General features: G+C 46.2%; 1 protein-coding gene across 1 annotated transcript in view; it reads left to right on the forward strand.

Moving 5' to 3' along the window:
- Window positions 1-20000, forward strand: part of foxp4 (forkhead box P4) — a 62140-nt gene that overhangs the window by 20127 nt on the left and 22013 nt on the right. The window contains 2 exon segments of the mRNA XM_078283557.1: window positions 9730-9852; window positions 17127-17243. Coding sequence (XP_078139683.1) covers window positions 9730-9852; window positions 17127-17243 — 240 coding nt within the window.

Below are 20000 nucleotides of genomic sequence, written 5' to 3' on the forward strand. Positions count from 1 at the left end.
GACATACAGGCACACACACCAACACACAAAGTGCATGCCAACTGGTGTGTATGTGTGCATGTGTGTGTTGCAGCAGCGGCGAGGTTGTTTATCAGACCTCAAAACAAACTAAGCAACCAAGAGGCCTCCATTTCAGTGGTGGCCAAGCACACAGGAGCAGAAGTCTCCCTTTTATTTAATTCCTCCCTTATGTTAATTTCTACATCTCGCCAACTGCACTCAAATGCTGTAATTGAAGCAATCATCCATCGGCAGGATAGAGAGCGAGCGAGCGATAGAGCGGAGTGGAGCAAGACATTTAATCCAGTCATTTCCAAGGTGGCGGTGAGCGACTGTACGGTGACACAGTGGCTCACATCAGGCACAAAATGGCCGTCCTCAGGTTGGCTCCTGCTGGGCTGCTCTCACACATGCAAATGAGCCTCAGCCAATAATGAGATCTTTAGGAGCTCGATAATTAGATTTTTCCCCTCTCTCTGAGGGAGAACGACAGAGCGAGAGAGGGAGAGCGGGAAGACGTCTTTTTGTGTCTTGACTTCTCTGGAGAAGCCTTGGTCTGTGCTGACAAGCCCCCTCCCACTGCCCCCCCACCCCACCACCCCACCCCCACCCACACCTACACCCTCTTTCCCCATCATGTTTCTCCTCTTTCCTTTTCTTTATTTATAATAGAGGGGAGGATCTGAGCTGAGAGCAAAAGAAACTCTGAGATTATATCTGCTTTCTGATTGGTTGTTCAGAGATGGTCTCTGTCTTTGGCTGGCTGTGTGAGATGGTATCAATCCAGTGTGTGTGTGTGTGTGTGTGTGTGTGTGTGTGTGTGTGTGTGCGTGCGTCACACTGTCATATGTCACATTCAGCAGAAACTCTGCAGCTCACGTCCCCAGACAAGCATTTGTGGGAGGGATTGGTTGTGTGGAACAGAATTGCCGTTACAGTTGCTGAAAAACATAGTAATCAGAATCCTGGTATTTTTAAGTGATTATTCACTTGTTGGATTATTCAAAATGTCCACAGAAAGAGGCATTTTAATTTTCAAATAAGAAACAGAAGCATGATTTTATACAATTAGAAATAATACTTAATCATTTGTCTAAATGATGATGATACTCACTACAAATGACAGTCCGTAAATTGGAATGGATTGCCATTTCACATTTATACTCTATAACACTCTTGTAATTGGATGGCGGAAAACATGGAGTAAATTGAGACAAAGGTAACTGAAAGTCCTATGGTTGTCTTACTGCGATGGAGTAAACCAATGGATTAGATTAGTGCTTATAATAATTGGCCTTTTTACAATATGGGGCAGCATTTTAGAGGTAAGATATGCAAAACTGTGACCAGAAGGTCACTGCTTTGAATCCTGGACTGGCATGGAAAGTCAACTACCTCCAAGGAGCCCTTAAAGGATAAGGCTGGTGTTTTTTATTGGTAAGCATTGCTTACCGTCAACAAATCCTATGAAAATAACAAAATCAACAATGCGTTTGCTCTACTCCCGTTACTTTCTGACTTCCCACGTATCGTTTTTAGCCGTCAACCCGGAAGTCATTGGCTCCAATTGTAAGCTAAAAACCTTGAAATACAGCTCACAAAGACATAGTTTCAATTTTAAAAAGTTTAAAAAGTTACCACAAAAAGTCAGACTGTTGTAGTTATTACCAAATCAAATTCAAATGGGAACAAATTCTTCATTACGCCGGGGACTATTTTCGGTGCTACGGAACTACTTTCCTGAGATAGCAAACATGTTTACAGCCGGCTTATTAAGTTGTTTGAGGAAAAAGTCGGCTGGCCCGGTGCATCGCGATGATGAAATATGTTGCCCAGAGCAACGGCATGGCTCTTTGACGTGTTTTTAATCGTTTTTTTAATACAATGGAGTTCTATGGCTGCTGGGACATGAGGCTTCACTGGGCACCGGCTACATGGACGAGACTTGTTGGCAAAACAAAATCATTGCTGATTTTGTTATTTTCATAGGATTTGTTGACGGTAAGCAATGCATTAAAAAACACCAGCCTTATCCTTTAAGCAAGGCACATAACCCCACTGCTACTACTGCATTAGAAACCCGTGGCTGTACCAAGCAACTCCCAGGTGTGAATGCATGTGAGTGTGAAGCAGGGCGCCGCTGGAAAAAAGCATCCATGCTCATGCTCAAAGCCATTCTTCTGTAAGAGATTCCACTTTGAAAGTATCCTTCCCAATTATGGTATAGATATGTTCATATAGTGTGGGTGCGTGTGTATGTAGGTATCTAACGAGTGCCTCCTTCATTGATAATGGCGTGAGAATGACAGAGAGAAAGGGTGGCACACAGTTGGCAGACAGAGTGGCAATTGGCGGATTACCCAGCATGATACATAGCATGCCTCCATGACCTGCCACGCGTGCTCTACAATGGACACACTTGGCACACGCTCATACACTGGGTGGGCACATACACACACACACACACACACATATACTCCCACTTGGCAGACACACGTTTGGCACACTTAACACACTGCCGCTTGGCATGCACACATACAGACTGATGCACGTGCTTTGGCTGTGGCCCATGCGTATGTAATTGAATAGCGCAGTGTCCTGTTTTCATGTATTATTGAGGAGCTCGTTTAATTAGGAAAAAAATGAAAAGACTCATTAGAGATATGCTAATTAGCTTGCCTCTCTGCTCTCTGGAGAGGGCTGGCACCAGCACAGTGGGATAGAGGGAGAGAGGGAGCCATGCAGGAGAGGTGGGAGGAAGAAACTGAGTCAAGTCAGTCTTGAGGCTGAGATTTTATCGTAATGAAAACTACTTTTTAATCAATAACGCAATCATAATTCACCAGTTTGCTGTATGTGGGTAAATTGTTTTCCACCACTCTGCCTTATTTTGAGCTACTGTATGTAAGTGAAAGACTACTAAACATGAAGATAAAGAGTCTGAGGCAGGGCTCAAAGTCTTTTAACCAATCAACAGAAGTATGTGAAAAGATGAGTGTTTAGCCCCCCAGAGTCTGCAGTACTGAAGCAGTTCCTTCTCTCGCTCTCGCTTTTATTTCCTTTCAAAGTGTTTTTCCCAAAGCACTCCTTTTGTCCACTCAATGAAAGTGCTTAGTTGGCAGTTTCACTTATTTGATGTGGGGGGAATTGGGGCTGTTGGGGGGAGGGCGGTGTGTGTGGGGGGATGGAACGGGGATGGGGGTGTATGGAGTCCTGACAGTTTGTGAAGGGTATATGGGAGGAGGTTGAGCTGGAATGGGTTTGGCTCTGGGCAGAGGGGTGGACAGAGGGAGGGAAGGATGGAGAGGAGAGTTTGGGTCTGGCCAGTCAAGTGTGAAACTCTTATTTTGTGATTTGAAACATGAGTGAAATCAGTAATGAAATATGGTCGATAACGGCCTCTCACACTTCCCAATGAAGTGCCTGGGGTGTGTGTGCGTGTGTGTGTGTGTGTGTGTGTGTGTGTGTGTGTGTGTGTGTGTGTGTGAGTGTGTTTCTGGAAATGTGTTGTCATTTTTATTCTGAAGCACTGGGGCGTTAGATGGAGGGAGTGGGGGAATGGGGGAAGAAGGAGGGAGGGAAAGAGGGAGGGGGAGGAGGAGGAGGATTTTCCACTTGAACTTGCTGGACTTCGGCCGTCCTCTCAGAAGGGTTTTTTCCATTTGTCTGGCCCCTGTCAGGGAGAGCTGTGTGTTGTGTGCGTCCACATGCATGTGTGTATGAGTGTGTGTGCGTACGTGGCCTCTGTCAGAGAAGTCCCAGGATAGAGCGCAGGACAAGGCTCAGTTCACCAGGAAAATAGCCAGTGACAGACCGATGGAGACCCCAACTCCCTGTCCTCAGCAGCCTGTGTTCCCCGGCAGGCTCAGGCCCTCTCCGCTCCTCACTCCTCCATCAGTTCATCCATTCATCCATCTATCCATCTACCCTTACAAGCATACATCCAGCCAGCCATCTATCCATCTACATGTTCCAGCCCTCATCTGGAGCCCCTCAGCTCTAAACTGCCCCCAACCTGAGCAATACGTTTCAGCTCCCTCATCTCCTCTCTTTGCTCTTACAGACCTGCCAAAACTCATACATCTGTGTGTATTAAATGATGTAGATTACATTTGAAATAAAACATGTGAAAATGAGCTTAGCGCTAGTTATATGCTTGCCAGCTGTGAGCAACTTGGCAAACAATGTAATAAAATCCAATCACCAATAATAGCTCACCACTACAACTTTACAACTAAAATTACTGCTAACATACACTTATCAAGGCATACCTCGGTAATAGTACATGCTCACCAAAGGATTAAACCCCCTTAGAACAAAGAAGTCAGTGAAAACTACTGAAAAAATTGCAAAAACTGGAAAAAAAAAAACTATAAAACGTTTAGTGCAAAATGGCCTGACTTACCTTATCAGGAAACCAGGGAACTTGAAATGAATCTTCTACTAGCTTGTGAAATCCTTCCACGAGCAATTTGGATTGAAGAGAAATGTCAAATGGAAAAGGCAAACTTCCAATGCAACTGCAATGGAAATTGTTCCACTTGTTATTGGCTATCAGTTGGCTTATAAAAGTTAGTAGCACAGGCATTTCAGACATGCGCAATTCAACAAGGAGCTAATGAAAATACTGCAGTGTCTTCGCCACATCATCGTCAGCATACAGGCCTGGCCAGCATAAAAAGAGCAGTGAGACAAAAGTGCATTAGGCATTCACTAAAGAAACACACATACACAAACATGCAAAGAAACTCAATTTTCTTTTGGCACACACACACACACACACACACACACACACATATATTGTACATACACACATACTGACATTCTTCGGCAGTAACTCACTTCTCACTTCCCCACTCCTTCTCTACTAATGCTTTACTAATACTTTGGGCGGGTTCTGGAGTTTGAAGCTGGCGGTGCGACGCTCTAAACATCCCCAGCCCCACCTGGCTTCGCTCATCAGTTCCCCCCAGAGTAATGTGCCCCCTGGCCCTGCTGGAGATTAGCTGGAGGAGGGGTACTCACCGCACACAATGGAGGCCTTTTACCTCCACTGGGGGCCTGGCCCTGAGCTCCAAACAACGCTCTCAGCACAGTGGGCACTCCCTCCACTCCTCTCTTTCTCCCTCTCTCTTTCTTTCACTCAAACTCCATCTTTTCCCCTTCATCTGCCTGTGTCTCTTTCTCTAGCCCCCTTGCTCTCTCTCACTGGACCCCCGCGCCTCCTCTCATTTCCCAGCATAATGAGGACAGACAGGCTGTTTACCTGGAGGGAGGGAAGGAGGGAAGGAGGGATAGTGATGATAGCTGGTGAATAAACAAATCCTAAATCAACAAGGAGCAGGGGAGCGAACCACGCCGCATTAGATGGAGAGAGAGAGAGGGGTGGAAAAAGAGGAATGGGGTTGATAGGGCAAGGAATTAGGGAATGAAGAAGAGAGTGGAAACAGAAAAGACATGTGCATGCAGGTGTGTGTGTGTGTGTGTGTGTGAGAGAGAGAGAGAGAGAGAGAGAGAGAGAGAGAGGCAGCCGTCCCTTCCAGGAGTGAGGTGGTAATGCTCAGTGACAGGGATAAACAGCGCTGGGGTTTGCTCCTACCAGGAGAGGGGGATGAGGAGGAGGAGGGGAGGAGGTCTGTGTCAGCCTCTCTCTCTCTTCCTCCTGCCTTCTCCTTGTCATTTTTTCAATTATCCCTCTCTCCTGCGTGTCCCCATAGACCCGGAGGCAGGGCCCACATCATTTAGACTGAGAGCCTGTTTAGATTCTGATTATAGCCTCCTTTCTTCTCACCGCTCACTGCCATCACACACACACACACACACACACACTGGCCAGACATTTAGTTTGAGCCAGCATGGGGTGAATAACTGTAGCAGTAAATCTATCCGCTTGTTAAGCTCATGGGGGGGGGGTTACGCTGACCGTTTCTCTTTTATTAACCGCCCCATACACTGTAGTCCATCTGTTTGTGTGTGTATGTGTGTGTGTGTGTGCACCAATCTGCATCTGATAATTGCCCATTAATAGGAATGGACAGAGAATGTTTTTTTTTTTTTCAAATGATGTGATTATTTGGTGTGTTTTTGTATGCATCTTAAAAAAAAAACACAGAAAATGTGGTGTTTGTATTTGTATTTTTGAAGACATAGAGCATGATTAGAAGGAAGGTGAAAGTGTGAATGTGTGAAGTCTTAAGTTTGCTCCTAAATCACAGATCATGCAGTCACTTAACCAGTGACTCCATATCAACTTGGTGCTGAGCTGAGCTGGGCCTATTCCCCGGCTGTGTGCTGGTTTAATATCAGATAGCCTCCTCTCTCGCTGCCTCTCTTCCTGAGGTTTCATCTGAAATGGAAAGTGGGGCTTTCCTCCTCGTTAGAATGAAAAGTCATCAAGGGAGGAGAGGAGAGAGGGATGAAGCCTCATTGAAATGCGAGTTACATCCCCCTCTTTCTCCCGCCTCAGCCCTCTGGGACTCCATGCCTTTCTCCTTCTTCTCCTTCCCATCTTTCTGGCACTCCCTCGCTCCCTCTCTTCCTTTGTTAATCAGTTAAACTCCCTCTTCAAACAACCCCTCTAATTACTCCTCCACTCTCTGTAAACGACAGGGCTGTCTCTCGCTTCTCCTCTCCTCCCTCCGTCCCTCCTTCCCCAGCTCCCTCTTTCCATGGCAGTGGTTGACCTCTGTCAGCCACCGACCCCTCAGCAGTGTGTGTGTGTGTGTACGCGCACACACATGAGTGATTCTTGCATGTTAATGATAGGAGGGACATTTTAGGTACCGAAACCTTAGTATCATTAGCGGACCCATCTTCCACATCTATCAAGCAGCTGCAGGATTGTGTGTGTGCATGCATGTCTGTTTATGCACATGTGTGTGTGTGTGTGTGTGTGGTGTGTGTGTGTGCGTGTGTGTGTGTGCCTTCATCATCACAACCATTGCCTCAGGCTGTAGGCCACACTTTCTCTCCATCCACAAACATTCAACCTGCCAGCTAGGGTTCCTTTCTCTTCCTTCCTTCCTTCCTTCCTTCCTTCCTTCCTTCCTTCCAACTTCCCTGGAATCCTTCCCTCTCCATCATCTCTCCCCTCTCTCTGCTTGCCCCTCCACTCGCCCCCCAGCTCCACCTCTCTCCCACTAATCTACCACGCATCTCTCTCTTTTAAATTAACATGCAACATGAAAAAAGGGATGACAGCGAAAAAAAATTAAATGCATTTAATAAATGGCTGACTTCAAATCGCCCGGCTTTTCAGTCTCTCCCTATTCACAGTCCAATGAAAGGGGAGAAATCATTCACAGAGAGAGACAAAGCCGAATGAAAATATAATTCCGCATTGTGAGGCGCTTTTGTCCTGGCCCGTCAAATCGCTAATGGCGAGGCTTTTGTTTTGTGGCGGCGCTCTCGGGCTGGCGGTGTCGTATGGCGGTGGCGGCGCATGCCCCGTAATCACCACGCTTTGTGATATTAGATTATAGGGGCAATTAATGGCGTCAAACCTTAACTACTTAGCATTCAGCCTGCCACACACACATTCAGCCTTGACACATACACATGCATACACACGCCCTCACACACACACAGATGTTCACACACATGCACGCTCTGCACACACGCAAGCAAATTCGGCTCCGGCATTGGTGCGTCAGCCAACACACAGAAAGGTGCTATAACTCCAGTAATTATTACGCCTGTGACTTGAAAATGTCAATGGCGGTGTGTATAAAACAGAATGTATGAGTTGTCAGGGAGGAAGAATGGGATGCACAAGAGCAATTAATTACAGCTTTTCATTTGCCAGCTTAGACTGACAAGGCCCGGCGGCGGGGGCAAGCTGGCATGACGCCAAGCGGCACCCATCACCCCCACACACACACACACACACCCTACTCCCTCTGCCTGTTCCTCACCAACTGCCACAACACCCACCCTTCGCCTCCCTCACCCCTTTCTCTCTCTCGCTCTCCCTCTCTCTCTCTCTCTCTCTCTCATTCTCTCTGCAGTCCTGCCTGGAGACTGTAGCCCACACACCTCCTTGCACTGTTAGTGTATCTGTCTCATTTATCTGCCTACCCTCTAAGACACTCCTCTTCTGCCTTCCCTACCCCAACCCCTCCTCTTCTGGCCTCTCTCCATCCCTCTCCCCTTATGTGTGGTTGGGAGTGCGTTAGGTTGGGTTGACGCTTTGTTTGATGGCAATACAGCAGTTTACAATAAGGGATTGGACAGGCCCTGACACACACAGTCTGGGGCCGATGACAGACAGAGATGTAGAGGGAGGGAGGGAGGGAGGGAGGGAGGAACAGAGGGCGGGTGGGGAAGAGGGTGTTAGTATTTATGGCCAATCTTGTTTACAAAGTCAAATCAGCCCCTTACAGATTTAATTTACAAGTGACAGCTCTCCCTCTCTCTCTCCACGCGCAATTCCCTATCCCTCCACCCTCCCTTCCTGCCAGCCCCTCAGGTGGTGAGTAGATAGACCGCTCTGAAGAGAGCAGTGCGCAAGCCCACACACACATGCACACGCACACACACACACACACACACACACAAGCCGTTTGACCATGAGAGAGAGGTTGCTATTTCTCCACGGAGTGAATATAGATAAATGGCCAATTTCAGGGGTTATAACTCACCCTCATATTTCTCTGCTAAAACAGCCATCACTTCTTAACAGACAGGATTATTTGTATTGAGCAGGCAGTATACTTTATTGAGCTGTAGGCAGTGAAGGAAGGTAGTCATCCCTCAGCCTGTAAACAGAAAATATCACCTCTTCAACTAACTCTCTCTCCCTCCATTGCTCTCCCTCTCTCTCTCTCCTCTCTCTTTCTCTTCCTCTTTCTTTTTCTCAAACCTTAATTCAGTTACTGAATAGAAAAGTACTTAATCAGCAGGATTGTGTGTATGCCTGTTTGTGTATGTGTGTATTTATGCATGTGTGTTGATTTGTGACTTACATGGTTAGACGTCTTAATTTTTAACATAGTGTATTTGTAATCAGATTAGCATCGCTGCGCATCTCTGTGTACAATGTTTGTGCGTGTGTGTTCAGAGTGCTTGCACAATACATCTGCTAGAATCGCCAAGTCTCTCTCTCTCTCTCTCTCTCTCTCTCTCTCTCCCTCTCCCTCTCTGCCTGCCTGCAGCTCTTCCTTGGAGGAGATAGACATCTCATCAGATAGCCACTTTGTTGTTCCTTTCTTCTCTGCCAGGCTTGATTGTGTGGACAGAGAATCGGAGGCAGTCCTAATCATGTGTTTATGGAAGCAGATAAGATTTTATATTCCATAGGGAGATTACATATCTGGCCTTTTATCTCCGCTTGTTGTCACAGAAAGTGCCAGCTTTTTCACAATGCCAGTCCTGTGCAGGAGAGTGTCAACAGTGTGTGTGTACGGTGGTGCGTCTGTGTATTTGTGTCTGTCTGGTGTTTCCTGCCAGCTTTCCTTGGCAGCGACTGACAACAGAGAATAAGAGGCAACATACCTCTCTCACTTTACCTGTCCATACCAGACACAACCTCTCTGCCTGCCTCTCCACTCACACTGTTTGTTTTGAATTGGGCATTCAGATGCATGCACGGTCATGCATTAAGCTTGCTGTACTGGTCGGCCTTTTTACTCGAGGCCTAATCCATTGAGTTGGCCGATTTCTGCAGGCTTATGTTAGTGTGTGTGTAAAAAAAGTTAAAGTTGTGTGTGTGTGTCCCTGTGCTGTCCCCAGGTGCCTGTGTCCATGGCTATGATGAGTCCACAGATGATCACTCCTCAGCAGATGCAACAGATCCTGTCTCCCCCTCAGCTCCAGGCCCTGTTGCAGCAACAGCAAGCTCTCATGCTACAGCAGGTAACACCACACACACGCACACACACACACACACACACAGAGCCACAGAGCTCCAGGTCCAGCTGCAGCCACAGCAGGCTATCAGGCTACAACAGGTAACACGCACATGCTTCTCACACACCCATACGCAGACCCAGACACACACACACACACACACACACACACACACACACACACACAGCTCCGGGCACTGCTGCAGCAACCGCAGGCTCTATTGCTACAGCAGGTAACACACACACACACATAGACAGGCCTGTATGCACAACACATACTGCACCTATACACACACTCACACACACTGCTTGGACTCAGTCCCAGGCCGGCGTGTTTGGATGTGTCTGTTTTAGTAGGTGCTGACACACACTGGGTGTGATTGTATCCAGTAAAGCAGACTTATTGAGCGCTCAGAGATCTTTGAAGATAAACACACATCCACATATCCACTTATGCACACATTGTCATTTAGAGTACCGCCTCTTTAGCATTGTTGCTGGGAGAAATCCGGTAAGTGCATGCACCCACAGGCACACACACACACACACACACACACACACATTTATAACCTTTTTAGCATCAGCCAGTGAATCACTGTGATTCAGCAGTGTGTTGGTGCCCGGCAGGTGAGAGAGGGGTTGCCATGTCGACACAAACCAATAAACACTCCTCATCTCCAACAGATCTGTCAAATATTTAAACACAGCCAAAATAACCTGCGACCTCCTCCCCACACACACGCAACACACACACACAACCTTGTAAATGTGGTGAAGAGGGCTATTAAGAGTGTGGAGATAGAGAAGTAATTGCAGCATAGGAATGGCTGGAATACACACGCACACACACATGCAAGGCTAGAACAGACAGTAGATTTAATAAGGAGCGGTAGCTTTAGGCGAGTATAAATTGCAGTGGGAAGATCTGACAACATGTATCATAATGGAAATGTGAAATGTGCTGGCTCTCTGGAAACAGACATGCAGACGGTTAAGAACCTCTTCACCAGCTCTTTTTTCTCTAACGAGGAAAAAGGAGGCGGGGTGGAGGGAGTGGGGGTTGATAATGCATACACACTCACACACACATGCATGCACACACATTTTACTCCTGCTCTTAAAACCACTGAGTTTAACATTGCTCTCCCACTTAATTAACCACAGTATGGACTGGCTCTTAGTCTATATCTGCAAATCAGGCACTTTTACACACACACACACACACACGCACACACACACACACATACACAGAACAATCAGCGACCACATCACTCACCGGAGCATTAAATTTCATATCCCCATGGCGATACGCTATTGTGTGAGAGTGTGCAAGTAAGGTTTACGGCCCAGTGCTACATTGTGTGTGTGTGTGTGTGTGTGTGTGTGTGTGTGTGTTTGTGTGCCCACATTTCTCTTTGTGTATGTGTGTGTGTTTGTGTGTGTGTTTTAACCTTTAAGTTTCCTCTAACCTTTACTTATGCTACAGCTGCTCTGCCTTTCTTCCTTGGTGTGTTCACTAAAGTCAAGGTCATGGTAATAGGCTGGAGAGGTGAGTGCCTCACTCGCACACACTCTTAATGCACAGAGCCACTGAATCAAATCATTAAAAAGACCTTAATTATCACTTAATTATTCCCTCAACTCACCACTCTCCAGCCGTGTATGTGTGTATGTGTGTGCCTGTGTGTGTGTGTGTGTGTGTGTGTGTGTGTGCTTGCACATGCATTTGTCTGTATGATGAGGAGGCGATCGGGGCTAGTGACGCGGAAAAGAGAGATTAACTCTGCCCAAGGAGCGATAAAAGAGAGGGAAGACAGATGGAAAGAGAGAGCAGCAAGAAAGAATGAGTCCTGTATTTAAAATAAATTAAGGACAAGAAAAAACGGTATAGTACAGAAGCATAGTAAATTACACAAAATTGAACTTGTGGCTGGAATAAGATTGGAACTGGAAATGCAAAACGCACTGGCACAAGAAGAGCAAGACCGATACATCATGCAGGCTGTGTGTGGAGGATGAGCGGCGGTGTGCAGTGTGGAGGCTGAGCGGCGGTGTGCAGTGTGGAGGTTGAGCGGCGGTGTGCAGTGTGGAGGCTGAGCGGCGGTGTGCAGTGTGGAGGCTGAGCGGCGGTGTGCAGTGTGGAGGCTGAGCAGCAGTGTGGAGGCTGAGCGGCGGTGTGCAGTGTGGAGGCTGAGCAGCGGTGTGCAGTGTGGAGGCTGAGCAGCAGTGTGGAGGCTGAGCAGCGGTGTGCAGTGTGGAGGATGAGCAGCGGTGTGCAGTGTGGAGGCTGAGCGGCGGTGTGCAGTGTGGAGGCTGAGCAGCGGTGTGCAGTGTGGAGGCTGAGCAGCGGTGTGCAGTGTGGAGGCTGCTTATTGTAAGGTCAGACGGATGAGGGACCAGGACAACTGCTGCGTTGTGAAGTCATTCTCTTGTGAAAAACCTCTTTGAACATTTGATGCACCATGAAACAAAGACAAACTGCAGACGGACACATGTACAATCCATTCTCTAGAGGCTTTCTCCCCCACACACGGCCCACACACACACACACACACACACACACACATGCGCGCGCTCTGTGGTCAGTCTGAGTTTTCCTGTCTGCCTGGCTGTCCTCAGCAAGATTGTAATCTTAATGGAGCTTCCTGAGTAAATTAATGATTAGTAACTCAAACAAACAGACTAGCTGTGGCCAGTCAGTGGGAACTGTGTTTCTGTGTGTGTGTGTGTGTGTGTGTGTGTGTGTGTGTGAGAGAGTGCCTCGGTGTGTATGTTTGTATCTTGTGTGCATGCCTGGCTGTGTGAGTATGTGTATGTGTATGCATGATTTTGTGTGAGTGTGTGTGTATGCGTGGGTGGACACGTTTGTATTTCTGTTTGTATAAGTGTGTGTGTCTTTGTGACCATGTGTGCAGCTTGCATAAATGTGTGTGTTTCCACAAACACAGTTTTAGGCCACTGTATTTAGCATTGCACAGACTGATTTGGCAGTTTGGTTCATTTCAGGGAATATCAGTGTAATCACAGTGGTAAAGGAGACACTAGCAGCAAGGGCGGATATTTCATTTCACTGTTGGGGGGGACAATAAACAGAAAAATTTCTCAAGAGCAATTCCTGAAGGGGACACCAAAGGTCCCGCCAAAAGTACTGCTGTATTAAATGTATATAGAGGTCCAATATGAAACATTTCCATAAGCACTTCATTCCTTTCTTATGAAGATTTTATCAAATTGCCTTTGATATTACTGGGGTCTTTCTACTTGGCGTTTCGGTGCACTGAAAAATGATCGGATGTCTGTTTTTCTTTTCTCTGCCATGTTAACTGACTGGCTGACAAATAGACACACACACACACACCCCACACACACACAGCATGCAGGTTATTTACAGTAGTAGGTGAGATGCAACACCCATTAACTGAACTAAAGCTAATATATGCCTAATTAGATTTAGTTTTCCCGAAAAAGCAGATCTCTAATGTTTTGCTGTCAATGTGTAAAAGTCCAGAACGCTATGAAGCCTGCCAGAAACTTACTTATATTTTAACATAATGTTTGTTGTAATTATGTCTTTTTTATTAATTAAGTCTTCATTTATTTCCAAAATTATGAACAAAATAACATAGTGGCAGCCATTTTACATGCAGTAAGAAAAAAATAATATACTTAGAACCTAATTACATAGGGTAAGTTAATCTTAAATATTATATTATAGAAATATTACTGTTACCATCTACAAAAGATAAAGTATTTTGGTATGAAAACCCGCATTTTAATTTAACCAAGTATCCTGTATCATAAATACATGTCTGGCATTTGTAACAAACCAAACCGCTTGAAAATCCGTCGAAAATTCAGTGAGTTATGATGATTTTAATTGTGGATAGACCTCCTGTCTCCATACACATACATGCATTAGGAGACGCGGCTGCTCCGTACCAACACGCTGACGCACGAGATTCAACCGCGAGGTAACGGAACAAAATGTAGTCTGATTACAATTGTGAATGTGTTTTATTCTATTGAGTGGTAGAAGTAAAGAAAAATGTCTGACACATCCTTTGTTTTAAGTTAACCTTTGCAAAGTAGCTTCTTACTGGAGGTCTGCCACCACTGACACACTTCCAGAGATCCTCCACAGACACTCGTACCGAGGGCTAATGTGTGTGTGTGGGGGTTCGGGGAGGCAGGTAGGCAGTGGACCAAACCACTGTGAGGCGTATGAGGGGGGGACGCAACCTTTCGAAACTTAAAAACGCATTGTTTTGCGTCTATAATTAGCACAAGTGCTTTCAATGCATATTATTATATTATTTCAAATTATATAGTTATGTTTACAATGATATATTGAGGGGGACAACTCCCCCCCGTAATTTCCGCCCCTGACTAGCAGTGTGGAAATGGACTCCAGGAACTTCTGTAGAAAACTTTCAATCACCTGCCCCCTTCCCCCAACTCTGACACACAGTTACCATGGCAATGGTACTGACAGCCCATAAACAACATGGGACCCTGTCTCTAATCTGCTTGTGGTATGGAACCAGCCCGAGACCAGGCCTACCATATAAGATTTACTATCTCCAACCCTTAGCACAAACATACAGTACAGTGAAGACACACACACACACACACACACACACACACACACACACACACACATACACACAGACACAGACACACACACACTGTCCCAGCAGGTGTTTCATGACAGCATTACAGGCTTCAAGCGTTTTACAGAGGAATACAGGCTGGAGCAATCCTGTTCGGTCATGCAAACTGTACACTGAAAAAATCTTTCCTATTTGTGTATGTGTGTGTGTGTGTGTGTGTGTGTGTGTATGTACAAGAAGCCACACTACCGCGTTCTCTTTTATCCTGTACAGTTAGCGTCTCCTCTACAGTGGTGCAGGCTGTGTGTGCAGTTTTTGGACCTTTTGCCTGCCTGCATTAGCCCCCTTCCCACTGAAGGCCAAAAGCCCAAGAACTTCGTCCCAGGATCTCTAGCCTGGAACTTAAGCGCTGGGCTAAACTTGTTAAAGTGTTTCAACTGAGCAACCTGGTCCATGCGTAACCATGACAACTAACTTACACAACTGCTTGTCAAACATGGCAGACAACGCTGCTGTCAAATGTACAGTATAATCGTTAACATTAGTTTTAATTACTTTGTGGGAAGTTTTAAAAAAGAAGAAGGTTGCAGGATGAGGCTAACATCATTCACATGAAAAAACAAAGTGTCATCGCTGGGCAGTGATTTAAACGCATACTGAAGGCGTTAAAGTAAAAAAAACTGCCTTGCCTGTGTAGGCAATGGAAGTTCTTTTTTTTACTTTAACGTTTGTTCCTTTAACATTAGTCCTTTACTACTGTGTGTGTCAAACTTGGAAAGCAAGTGATAGTAATTGGGGTATTTACAGCTAAATAAGGCCAATGTTGGTTTTAATATACGGTATCAGGCTAAAAAGTTGTTTCCAACTCTTAACAGTCTAATTTTTCTATATGTAGCAACACATTTTTTTCTAAGATAGCAGCTGAAAGTAATGCAGATTTAAGAATTAACATACCTAGGCTGTGGCCAGAATGGATCGCTATTCCCTCATTTGTATTTCCCTATATAGTGCTGCTCTACTAGTGCACTAATTAGCAGTAAACCACACATGATTAATGAGTGAATTCGGACACTTAATTCATCATCATTCATCATCAACCTGCGTCTGCATTCACCAGTCGCATAAACAAATGTTTCAACTAACATTTGACAAGTTACCAATATTCCTTCAAAGCCAACCATATCTGTGTCACTAGCTGACATTAAAAAGAAAAAAAATATTCACCAACGTTCCCATCTAGGTGTTTTCCGACCATATGTCGGTGAATAAATATTCTATGCATTGGAGTTGTGTGCGTCTACTTTTTTCTGTTTATTTTCACACAGCCAGCACTTCGCCAATACAGGTGTGCGGTTTCCTTCACGTTTTGGCCTTCTCACTAGCTGACATTAACAAAAAACACGTTACAATAAGCTATGTACCGTATAACTTGCAGCTAGAGATAAATATCTTCCTGAACAACAGACCTTAATGTTAATGTTAGCGTTAACGAGCTCAAATTAGCGTAACAAAACGTGCACTTATAATTAGTTATGAATTGGCAGTTACAAGAAAACATCTTTAGAATAGCTTGACATCTTTTTGGTACCAAAAAAAGTTTATTTACTTGCATTTGTAAACGAGGTTTGGTGAAGAAGAGGATGCCATCATTATAAAACCACGGAAGGGTTACAACTTCGTTGCTTAGTAACGGCCAGGTGACGACAGACTCGCAATGCATTTTGGTATACTTTCACCTTTTTTAGTGACCAGGCTTGTTCACTAGATATTTCAGTGCATTGTGGGAAATATGTAGTGCCGCAAAATCATTCCACAATATCATTTTGCGATTCGGACACTAACAAAAAATGTCTGACGTATGTATTAGTGCCCTAAAACGCAGATAGTGATCCATTCCTGCCGCAGCCCTAGTTTCTAAAAGGTAGATGCTCATTAATGTAGGAATGGCTGCACTCAGTTACAGACGTTACTAAGCAACACCCCCTATTTGAAAAAATATAGAATGTGATGATGTATAACTATCAGGGCTAACAGCTTTGGCCCTGAGGATCTGAAAGGGCCAAGTAGTGGGACTTGAGTTCCTGGACTAGCCCTGTTTTGGCCCAGGCCAGCCCAGTGGAAAGGGGTCAGGAACTCTGGAACTAAGTTCAAGCACCAGGTTTGGCCCTCAGTGGAAAGGGAGCTATGGTGTCACAGTTAGAGCAGCCTATACTGTGTGTGACTCCTGTGTGTATAACCCAAGCAGCTCACAAACAGCGCCGTGCATCGCAAACCAACCAGTTGGCCCACCATAATAGCTCCGTAACGTACTTCAGTGGTCTTTGTCAGGTCTGCGTTTGCTTGTTGTGTGTGGTTTGTCAATAAAGCCTGACTCGGCGGAGCCACTACAATACACTATGGCCTTCACTGAGAGCTGAGGAATAGAAAGCAATTACACTCTCTAGACTCCCATTCAAGTCACTATGTCTAACTTGAGCCGGGCATTTCACCGCTAGAAGACTGTGGTATTGTTGAGGTTGATTAAAACTGTGTTGTGACTCATTCGCCTCGAATTTCTCTATATCCCCCTCCTGCTCTCTCTCCCTCTCCCTCTCTCTCTCCCTCTCCCTCTCTCTCTCCCTCTCCCTCTCTCTCTCTCTCTCTCTCTCTCTCGCTCTCTGTCTGTCTCTAGTTACAGGAGTACTACAAGAAGCAGCAGGAGCAGTTGCATCTCCAGCTTCTGACTCAGCAGCAGCAGCAGCAGCAGCAGCAGCAACAGCAGCAGGCTGGGAAGCAAGCAGCGAAAGAGGTGAACTTTACCACGTACACACTCACTCAGCTCAAGCACACACACACAAGTACACTTACAAGTACAGAAGTACACTTAAACACAGTGAAAGTGGTTGACATGGTAGCCTTCAGAAGGAAAAAAAATCTCCCCGAAGGTCTAATGTATAGGATGTGGAATACTACATATGTTGGCTGTCATCCAGTCCTCTCGACTACCACTCTCTTCCCTTCTCCCTTTCTCTGCGCTCGTGCTCCTTTTCTCCAGTCTGTTTTGTGTACAAGCTTGTCTCAAAACAAGGATTAGTGAATATGGATTTTCATTTTTCCACTAGCATGCCATGCCAAGGCGCTGAGCGTTGTGCTAAGCTGTGCTCTATCCTTCCTAAGTATTCATTTGCATGGCTTCGGCTCTAAGCCCGAGGTGAAATCCCTCTGTGGGAGGGGCCTGCCACTCTTTTAATTGTCAATTAACCCCGCCAGTGCTAGGAGCCTCCCTCTCTCGCTCTTTCTCTCGCACACACACACATACATACACACGCACACACGCGCACACACAAACCCTGTGCCAGGTTTAACCACAGCTGTGGTACAGTAGGATAACAGAGGATAAAGTAGGATCACAACAAGGCACAACAAAGAGGATCCCAATCGATCAGACAAGATTACTGTCATAACCTGTGTGCGCCCTGGTGTATGTGTTTGTGTTTATGTGTGCGCGCGTGTGTGAGAGAAGTTTTTGTGTCAGTAAGTGGCTGAGTATCTAAGGTGAATGTTCGTACACACACACACACTCACACACACACACAGAGGACCACGCTGCAGACAGACTTAAGGAGAAAGCGATGGGCCTCATGAGACTTTTCTGATAAACGCATGAGGAGACACATCCTAGATTTCTCCTCCTCTTCTTCCTCTCCCTCATCCCGCTCTCCCAGTGGGCCACTCCCCCCCCCACCCCCACCCCCCTCGCCGACAGCGGTCAGCCAACTCGACCGTGACCAAAGCAAACCAGTTGTGGTTGACTCGCATGTTGAGAGGGTGTCTGAATCGCTTTCCCCTTCTCCCTTTTCTCTGCTGCTGTCCCAGTTTTCAGGTTTGTTGTCCTGTAACAACTAGACAAGTGCAAACACTGGTCACACAGCTACACATACATGCGGAGAGGGAGAGCGGGGGGGAGGGGGGGGGGGGGGGGGGTGATGTGCGATGGTTCACTGCACAAACACATACACTTTGGGGAATATGCCTCCCTACAGAGGTGCATACAGCTGATATGACTAAGGCCATTTCCACCAGTCAGTGTTTTTCAGTAGCTGCGAGCCGTCAGTCACAAGCAAAACACCTTTTTAGTCGAGTCTTTCAACTCTCCCAGCCAAGCAGGTGCTGTCAGATGTTGAGACACGGGTTGTTTTTCTTTTTTCTTTTTCTTTTTTTTTACAGCTTGTGCTGTTTCCAAGTCTCTGCTGTACAATGCAAGACAACCAGCAATCAGCCAAGTATATTGTCTGACCCCAGAAGAACACCCCCTACTGGCAAGAGCAGTGTGTAGCAGGCCAGGTGGCGTACATGTGGAGGAGGGTTTTTAACCAGCTTTGGATTCCAGCGGGCCTTCACTCACTAAACAAGAGGAGAGGAGAGAGAGAACAGAGGGGAGGAGGGAGGGAGTGAAGGAGGGAGGGAGGGAGGGAGAGGATAAAACTGAAAATCTCCCCTTTGCCGTTTGGAGTGTTTGTGCATGAGTGGCTGTGGCTTTTTGCCCTCTTCCCTCTTTTCTGCAATTCCTCTATACTTTCTTGTCTGCGTGGAAGTGATGCATTGAAAGAGAGAGTATGTGTATGTTGAGTCAGTGTTTGTGTGTGTCGCTGGTGCATTTGGGACTGGTCAGAAGTCAGCTTAATGAAGTGACTCTGACCATCAGAAGAGACGTGTGTGTGCATGCGTGTGTGTGTGTCTGTTTGTCTGTGAGTGTCTGTGTGTGTGCGCGCGTGTGCGTGCGCGCGTGTGTGTCTGTGTGACTGGCAGGCTCAGACAGTGTGTGATGTGCTCATAAATCACATTGACAGCCTGTTACTGCGCTAGCTTTGGTCACTCAGCCGCAGCTAATGTAAACAGAACACAGGCGCACACACACACACACTCACATGCACACACACACACACACACACACACTCACATACAATGTGTGTTTTAAAGAACCACAACCGCATCTCGGGAGGGAAGTTAGAGAAGGGGGGGGGGGGGGGGTGAAATGGACGGACAAGCAGGAGGGGAGGGGCAGACATCAGGAGAGCTGGAGAGAGAGAGAGAGAGAGAGAGAGAGAGCAGAAAAACACAGTTGTGTTTGCACTGACCATCTATCTAATGTCCTTATTCATTTAGGCTAAGTCCCCATCACATATACAGCATGTACAGTGTTTGATTTAAAAAAGCTGAAACAGAACTCCACTGAAACAATGCATGGAAAAAAGCATGCCGTTTCCCCTTCTCTTTTCTTCTTCTCTCCTATAAAGAATAGCTGTTGTGCTGACCCACCACCACACACACCACACACACACCACACACACTACACACACTCTGCCACCACACTCCTTCTCCCCAGACACCCAGTCTGAGAGGAAGTGACCTAGCTGCCCTTCCTGTGAGTTCTTCTCTGTTCAAAGAGTTGCTGGCTGCCACTCGCACGCACGCGCACGCACACACACACACACACACACACACACACACACACACACACAATAAGCCGTCCCCCAAGTTGTATTTATTTATTTTTCCTCTCCCT

Source organism: Centroberyx gerrardi, chromosome 5 (genome assembly GCF_048128805.1).
Source record: "Centroberyx gerrardi isolate f3 chromosome 5, fCenGer3.hap1.cur.20231027, whole genome shotgun sequence".
Classification (NCBI taxonomy): Eukaryota; Metazoa; Chordata; class Actinopteri; order Beryciformes; family Berycidae; genus Centroberyx; species Centroberyx gerrardi.